The sequence below is a fragment of the Aplysia californica genome, unplaced genomic scaffold, assembly GCF_000002075.1.
Source record: "Aplysia californica isolate F4 #8 unplaced genomic scaffold, AplCal3.0 scaffold00937, whole genome shotgun sequence".
NCBI lineage: Eukaryota > Metazoa > Mollusca > Gastropoda > Aplysiida > Aplysiidae > Aplysia > Aplysia californica.
In genome coordinates this window covers 139795-148848 of record NW_004798207.1, presented here as the reverse complement: position 1 = coordinate 148848, position 9054 = coordinate 139795, and the positions used below count along the sequence as shown (strand labels likewise).

Sequence of the window (9054 nt, the reverse complement as noted above, 5' to 3'; positions counted from 1 at the left end):
CCGCTGAACCTCCGTGGCGGGGGATCTCTGCAGCCAGTGCTCCAAATCTTGGGGTTCCTCCGCTGCACAATGGACAGGTGTCTCATGTGTTTTTGCCCTATATGACACGATGTGGTGGAATCAGGCGCTCGTCAATGTTTTTGGCATATATGGAGCTATTGGTATCTCCATAAAGCCTTTTCCTTTGTCTTGCTGAGGTGATAAAAATTCCCAGCTATCTTGAATAGAAGTTGTGATATTTATGATTGAAGGATGTGAGAGTCGCTTGTTGTCAAAGGTAAGATTAGCAAGAAAATGGCCGCCAAAGTTTGGTAACTTCAATAGCTTGTGAGTCCTTCAAAACTGAAAAATGACATATTATGTGACTTTAATCGACATTTTTCGATAAAATTCACGTGGAAATGTGTTTTCATTTATATAAAAAGTGCTGAGCGAAAAAATAAAATTTCTATAAAAATGGTCAACGTGCAGAAAAATGCTGGTGGTATATTTGATTTCATTATTTTGACGAGCGCCTGATTTTACCATGCTGCCTCACATATCATGTGGTCTTACTTTTATAATCACTGTATCACGTCGTCTTACTGTAAAAATTCCAACTGATCAGGTATCTAGTGACCAAAAATTCGTGGGTGGGTAGCGGGTGCTGTGGTGTGGTTTGCCCCTTCTTTCCTATCAAACATCTGTCGTCCTTATCTCTCCTCCTTTTTTGTTTTTGCTACTCCCCGGTAACCCCGGTAACACCTCTGATTTTGGGCACTTGTATGACCCTACTGTGTTAGTGCCATAAAACTCTTACTGAAACTAAAACCAACGGATCACACTGCCGAAGGAAGCTAAGTGAGTTAGTTGTAGTAGAGGGTTTTACGGCACTCACAACTGCATAAAGTCACATGAGCGCCAGAAGATTTAAGGTGTTACAAGAGAGCAACAAACATAAAAAAGAAGAAGGGGAGACAAGGACGATAGATGTTTAATAGGAAAGAAGAAGCAGACCACACCAGAGCACCCGCCAACCGCCCACGAAGCTAAGTGAAGAATGAGGTACCGTCCAGCTTGCTTTACCTTTTAGCTGAACACGCCCTTAGTTTTTCAGACTGAGAACGTTTTCTCATCTATCATTTATGGGGAGCAATGTAGATCTGGTAGGGTTTGTTCATTTGAGTACAAATATGGACACAGTATTGTTCATTTGATACAGGAGCGGGGGGGGGGGAGTAAGACAGACTGTGACAGAAACACAAGAGGTATAGAAAAGAAAAGATACATTTATACATAAATGGTCGCTTTTAAGCACACGAGGGCTATCCTGAAAAATGTTGTTTTGAGAAAATCAAAGGTAAAGTTTTTGCCACTTGTTCAGTTTCTTTAAAAGGCAAAGTGAGTTTTCTCTTTAACCAAACAAATATACACACCAATGAAACCAAACTTCTCCTATAGGTAGGGCAATGCCCACTTTTGGTGTAGGCCAAGATTTCTGGAAACCCCTGAAATTTGGGTTAGCCCACTTGTCCTTAAAAGCGACCAAATCTAAGTCATGCTGTTGTCAATATCAATTGTGAAAGACAAATGTATTGAAACAAAAATTTGTAATAAATTATAAAAAATAATGCCTATTCTCTAAAGTGCTCCAAGAAAACAGGAATCATCAAGACCTTCCCTTGCATAATACAACATGATACAAGGTATACCACTCAATCTCAACAACCTGATCTTGGTGTGCACAAGGCAAGAACCATAAATCTACATGTCCTCACTAGGATGTGTAATCATTTACTCAGTTAATCGTGACAACAAAGCCGACAACAACCCTCCATCCGTCTATCTGTTACAATAAATATGAAGAAAGTTTTTAAAAGTATGCTATCAAACCTGCTATAACAGCCACCTGTATAGAACAATCACCTGTACCAGTGCCACCCCCCCCCCCCCCAATGTGTTTTCTTTTCTGTTAACTTATAATGACACTATGTAAGAGAGACATTTTTCGGGGTGGTGCCACTGACTGTAGTGTCTTTAGGCCGTTCCTAAAAGGGGGACATTTCTCGTTCAAGCCCAGTAGAATTGTAAATGGGCTGATTCATCATGTCATGCTCATGACTGTGCCTGAGCTACAACAGGAAACTGCTGCTTTTTCTTTCCTGATCCTTACTATTGTCATTTTCCTCTACTTTTTTTGTATGTTTGTCACTCTCTTGTGACCTGCTATTTCCGGGGTGCCTTGATAGTCGAAGCAGACTTTGTGCTGTTGAAGCTAGAGAGGTGAGCAGTTTAAGTCTGATTCCCTGTAAAGACTTCTCTGTTGACACCCACCCCTTGGCTCTCATATGACCGTATGCAGTTGCGAGCGCCGTAAAACCCTCTACTATTTAAAAAAAGGACATTTTTCTCCTTGGCAATATGTAGCCATTCTTAGACAATTTTGACTATATATATATGAAAATAGTGTTTTGCTAGAAACTCAGGCTTTCGTGGATGGTTGGCAGGTGCTCTGTTGTAGTTTGTTCTTTTTTTTCTATGAAACATCTATTCTGGCGCTCATATGACCTTATGTAGTTGCGAGCGCCGTAAAATCCTCTACTAAAACTAAAAACATCTGTTGTCCTGATCTCTCCTCCTTCTTTTTTTGTGTTTGTTACTCTCTTGGAACACCTCTAAACTTGGGCACTTATACGACCTTATTGTGTTGCAAGTGCTGTAAAGCTCTTACTAAAAGTTATACGACGCTCATATGACTGTATGCAGTTGCGAGTGCCGTAAAACCTCTACTAAAACTAAAACTATACTAAAAGTTATACTAAAACTAAACGCGATATTCTCTTTACAGGACCATGGCCTTTACCTTGCTGTTTCCGTTTAGCATCCTCGGAGCGACTGTGGCCTGCCCGCCCAGATCTCAGTTGTAAGTACATATATTGTACTGCCTGTGTTGGGGAAGGGGGAGGGGGGGGGGATTGTCACCATGTGGGATTGTGAAGTCGTTAATGTGTAATATTTTTATATTTTTATCGAGTATGTCAGTCTTTCTGCTGTATCTCTTTCGGCCTGGATTTGCTTTGACAAGCAGGGTCCCAAACCTCCCATCATCTTCATTGCCTTTCTCACCCTGCATCAGGATACAGACAACGAACAAACACTTTCTACTTTTTCCTATCTTGGGCTTGTTGCTTGATGTCACTCCATGTCTTCACACTTTTCTGTACATCCATTTCCGTTACTCTTCTGCCTCCAGGTTCAACGTTGTCTTCCCCTTGATTTTTTACCCTGTGGGTTCCAATCTAACACTTTTCTTGTTATGCAGCTGCTTGACTTCCTGAGAGTGTGTCCTATCCATCGCCAACACCGTCTTCCCACCTCATCTCTGACTGGGCTCTGTCTCGTTATTCCTAATACTTCCTCGTTGGTGACCCTGTCTGTCCATCTGATCCTCAGTAACTTCCTCAGACACTTGTTTATGAAAACCTCTCTCCTAGATGATCTAAATTGTATTGATGGGAGTTAAAAACACTCATGTTAAAAGATATCAGACTTCAGGTATTCATATGGGTGCTATTTGTGAAGTCATTGAGATTGGTTTAAGAAGACTGTAAAATTAAAATGTGTCGCAACTTAGTGGAATCAGGCCCTTGTCGATTTGTGGGCATGTGGAGTTATTGGTATGATTTGTAAGATTATTCATTCATCTAGCTTTCAATGAAAAATATACCTATCTGTCTTGCATAGAAAACGAGATATTTGCGATTGAAGGAGCTGAAGGTTATCTGGTGTAAGAGGTAAAAGTAGCCAGAAAATGACCTTCGAAGTTTGTGACTTCCATGACATAAGTAGGCTCGGAAACTCAAAATTTATTTACTTTTATGCCTCTAATCAAAGGTAGTTTTTCAGTAACATCCATGTAATACAGGAATGTATTTTTAAATGGACGTAAAAGGTGTTACTTCCATGACATAAGTAGGCTCGGAAACTCAAAATTTATTTACTTTTATGCCTCTAATCAAAGGTAGTTTTTCAGTAACATCCATGTAATACAGGAATGTATTTTTAAATGGACGTAAAAGGTGTTACTTCCATGACATAAGTAGGCTCGGAAATTCAAAATTTATTTACTTTTATGCCTCTAATCAAAGGTAGTTTTTCAGTAACATCCATGTAATACAGGAATGTATTTTTAAATGGACGTAAAAGGTGTTACTTCCATGACATAAGTAGGCTCGGAAACTCAAAATTTATTTACTTTTATGCCTCTAATCTAAGTTTTTCAGTAACATCCATGTAATACAGGAATGTATTTTTAAATGGACGTAAAAGGTGTTACTTCCATGACATAAGTAGGCTCGGAAACTCAAAATTTATTTACTTTTATGCCTCTAATCAAAGGTAGTTTTTCAGTAACATCCATGTAATACAGGAATGTATTTTTAAATGGACGTAAAAGGTGTTACTTCCATGACATAAGTAGGCTCGGAAACTCAAAATTTATTTACTTTTATGCCTCTAATCAAAGGTAGTTTTTCAGTAACATCCATGTAATACAGGAATGTATTTTTAAATGGACGTAAAAGGTGTTACTTCCATGACATAAGTAGGCTCGGAAACTCAAAATTTATTTACTTTTATGCCTCTAATCAAAGGTAGTTTTTCAGTAACATCCATGTAATACAGGAATGTATTTTTAAATGGACGTAAAAGGTGTTACTTCCATGACATAAGTAGGCTCGGAAATTCAAAATTTATTTACTTTTATGCCTCTAATCAAAGGTAGTTTTTCAGTAACATCCATGTAATACAGGAATGTATTTTTAAATGGACGTAAAAGGTGTTACTTCCATGACATAAGTAGGCTCGGAAACTCAAAATTTATTTACTTTTATGCCTCTAATCTAAGTTTTTCAGTAACATCCATGTAATACAGGAATGTATTTTTAAATGGACGTAAAAGGTGTTGAGCAAAAAAAAACAAAAAAAAAACAAGAAGTCAATAAAAATTGCCAGATGAGCATAAAATTGCTGGTTTCTTCAGTTTCATTATTTTGACCAGCGCCTAATTTCACCACGATGCCTCGCATATGGTTTTTCTTTTTCAGCGTGTTCCCCGTTCACATCATGTTCCCATCGGTGTACCTGGCCAACGAGCTGTACAAGCTGGCACATCATTACTTTGGCCGTAAAAAGGTTGGTATCCCATTTTGTTTTTTCAGTGAAATGTCGGATTTCTTGTCTGAATAAGACGTGGAAGTGTGGGTGGTTGGTGGGTGCGCTTGTGTGGTTTGCTCATTCTTTCCTATCAAACATCTTTCGTTCTTATCTCTCCTCCTTTTTTTTTTTGATGTTGTGTTTGTTACTCTCTTGTAACACCTTTAATCTTCGGCATTTATGTGACCATATTGTGTTGCAAGTGCTGTAAAATTCTTACTCAACCTAAAACTTGTTTCTGTGTTGTGCGTTTGTTTGTTTATTGTTCTCTTTTTGTGTGTGTGCGTGTTTCCCTGTGTGTGTATGTGTGTGTGAGTGTGTGTGTGAAAGCTAACGAGGCCATGGATGAAAAAAGTGAACACTCAAGTCCAGCTTATGAAAGGCGAAGCCGTGTACTAAGTAGGTGATCTGTACGCCGTGCAAGTTATATTCATTGCTATTGCCACCGTTTCTGTTGTAATTTTTCCCATTATTATCAATATTATTACCCGGAATGTCGTTTTTCCGTTTTTTCCCGTTATTTTGGGCATCGTCTGTTAGGAACTTTGTCTTTTTGTTGAAATGATATAATATTATATTGTTGCATTTATTGCTTCGTCACCTGCTAAATCTAGTCTCGAAAAAATTTCCGGTATTTTTTCAAAAGTCCAGTGGCATCCCTGTATTACAGTGGAACGTGTGTAAGACGGCCACGCATTGTCGAGGAGAAAAGTGGCCTTTATAAGACAGGTGGCTGTCTTTGGGTGGCAGGAATGATCAAAATGAAGAAAACAAACCATTTTCTCCTGAGGTCCCAGCTGGAGGTGGTCGCAGGCTTAGGGCTGCTATAGGTCTCCTTAAAATGTTTTTATTTTTTCATTTTCTTTTTTTAAAAATCTTTTGAAAGTGGGAAGAGGATAGGATGGATTTTGTGGAACTTTTTTATGTTAGTTTTATTTTTATTTTATTGAAAATATGGTTCCATGAAAGGTCAAAACAAACGAAATATGTCAGACAAGGAAGGCTGAATGCAGTAGTAAAACAAACAAATGGGTCGCTACCACTTGGCGAACAAGCGACACTTCTCTTGTATTCTTGTGTTGACTTTATATGGACTGGGTTTACGGACTGATTTGTGGCTTATAGGTAATGATGGAACACACGCTTCCCTTACCAGCTGTTGAAAATTTATTGCGACCTAAGATACATGATCATCTTTTAATCCACTGGAGGGACTAACAACAACGACAGGTGAATGAATTGTGATGGCTTGTTCACATCGTCAGGGGAAAATGCATAATTTTTGACAAAGCTTGGTCGTCTCAGACAGGTAATTTGGGCTGTTGATAGATACGGTAGTAGTAGTAGTAGTAGCAGTAGTAATAGTAGTAGTTGCAGTAGTAACAGTGGTAGTAGTTGTAGTAGTAACTGTAATTGTAGTTGTAGTAGTAGTAGTAGTAGTAGTTGCAGTAGGCTGTAGTAACAGTAATTGTAGTTGCAGTAGTAACAGTAATTGTAGTAGCAGTAGTAATAGTAGTAGTTGCAGTAGTAACAGTGGTAGTAGTTGTAGTAGTAGTAGTAGTAGTTGTAGTAGTTGTAGTAGTAGTAGTAGTAGTAGTAGTAGTAGTAGTACTAGTAGTAGTAGTAGTAGTAGTAGTACTAGTAGTAGTAGTAGTAGTACTAGTAGTAGTAGTTGTAGTAGTAACAGTAATTGTAGTTGTAGTAGTAGTAGTAGTACTAGTAGTAGTAGTAGTGGTATTAGTAGTAGTTGTAGTAGAATAGTAGTAGTTATATTTTTATTTATTTTCATACGACTTCTATTACTATTGTTATTCTTCCAGTTATCATAATGACCTTGGTTTCAATTCTCGTTCGTCTGTTCCTTTTTGTTACTAGTGCCATGATTCTTTCTATCTACTCTATCACTTTATATTTTGTGTGTTTCCGTGCAGCCGTCGAGCAATGTTGAGCAGACACAGCAAAGTTGAGCAGCTCAAGCTTTAGGAGGAGCGGGGAAACAAAAAGCAATCCAGTCGCTGGCAGATCGCCAGAGTTTGTGTGTGTGTATCTTCCTTGGTTTGTGGAGCGCAAATCTGTGCTGAAATCAGGACTGGCATTCTTCTGGAGATTTATTTTTAAAATTCCACATGTATAGAATGTTCAAAATTATTTTTCTCTTAACATTTTGCCATCATATTTTGGGGAAAATCCAAAGAAACTGAGTGGTAGACGTCGCCTATCGGCGAGATGAGGCAGCAAAATGTTGAACAGGGGTTTCTGGGTTCATTTGTATTCAGTGTCAGAAAGGTTATGTTTAAAAATCTTTTGTTTTTGCTCACAATTTGTTAAATTCGAAAATTTGAACAAAAATTCAGTGAGACCCTTTAGACAAATTGTAAGCCTTTGGTGGATATCGCAATCTGGGTCATCGCTTCCTGCCATGTTTTGAGGAGTGTCGAAGCTGGGTTAAAAAATCTGTCAGTGGTCGATATGATCATTCGTTGCTTTCTTTCTTTCTTACTTGAAAAACTTTGTACCGCCTGCGATGATATTTTTAATACATTTTCTCCAAACAAGTAACCGAGTAAGTTCTTTGAAAACTGCTGAGCCCAACTACCATCACCTCCCCTCCTCTCCCTCTCCCCCTCCCCAACCTTGGTTTAAAAAAAAAAAAGTATGATTACTTTTTGTAGTGGGTTGGGGGTTGTTTTTTCCTGCTTCTTCTCCCTTTTCGAATTTCCTTTTTTTTTTGTTTTGTGAAAAACATAATATGATAACTTTTTGTTGTGTTTTTGTTTCTGATTTTTTTTCTCTTTTCCTATTTTTTTCCTGTCTTTTTTACTTTTCTATTTCGAGGAAGTGTTTTAGTGGAAAGACTAATGGTTGAGGTCTGTATTTGTTCTTTGAAACACTCACAGCTTAATAAAGCGGGCAGCTAGCCACAAGTGCCCCCTCTTCTATCTCAGCTGTCCTTTTTTTTCTGTTGTCCCGACGACATACAAAGTATCCTGCAGTTCTCTATCTCAGTAGTAGACCTGACAAGTAGGCCACTCGGATTAAATCAAAGTCCTTGGATTTTATTTGCCTATGGGGGGAGGGGGAAACCCGAACAGAGTTGCATAAAATCCTTTTGTAAAAAAAATTATGTTGCCATCGGTTGTACAAGACTTATCGTAAATGACATGAAAATACACATTTTTATTAATGAGTATTTGCAATAAGTATTTATTCGTCACGTTCGGTTCGTTATGTAATCTGAATCAACTAGGATTCTGGAGACTGGCATTTTTGTCCCAAAACTCAGATTTTTTTGGGAGGGATTTTGAGGAAAACTCCCAATTTTTGGCCATGTAGGGGTTGACAGGTCTGCGTCTCGGCATCTACCTGAGAACCTAGACAGTTCATCGCCATGTGGGTTTTAACTCTTTACCAGCAGCTGAAAATTTATTGCTACCCATTGGTCAACTTGGGTAAACATTTGGAGCGACCTAAGCAACATGACCGTTTCCTCCATTGGAGGGACTGACAACAACGACAGGTGAAGGAATTATCACGGCTTGTTCACACCGTCAGGGAAAAATGCATAATTCGAAACTGTTGTGCTAGTGAGCTGCTGGCAGCGGCTCGGGCACAACATTCCTTTATGACGTCTTTGATGTTATATTAATTGCCAAAAACAGTTCTCTTTTAATGGGTGTTGTTTCGGTTTTGTACCACAAGAGGGCCTGGACAGAGTGGGAAAACCTCCTCCGGGGATAAAATGTAAATAATACTGGAGTGGGCTGGAAATGCAAGTCTTTTTTTTACTTTTGTAATTGTCTTTACTTTTGGCTCCTTGTCTTTCTTTGCTTTATTGTTTGAGCTTTTTATTTAATCCTAAAG

The 9054-nt window shown here is 38.5% G+C and overlaps 1 protein-coding gene across 1 annotated transcript in view; it reads left to right on the top strand.

The window, feature by feature from the left end:
• LOC101862690 (etoposide-induced protein 2.4 homolog) overlaps window positions 1-7701 on the top strand; it is a gene marked incomplete in the record, with an annotated part of 17578 nt that extends 9877 nt beyond the window's left edge. Inside the window, 3 exon segments of the mRNA XM_035972979.1 lie at window positions 2828-2902; window positions 5085-5172; window positions 7125-7701. Of these exon segments, the coding sequence (XP_035828872.1) occupies window positions 2828-2902; window positions 5085-5172; window positions 7125-7160 (199 nt within the window).
• Between the last annotated feature and the right edge of the window lie 1353 nt (window positions 7702-9054).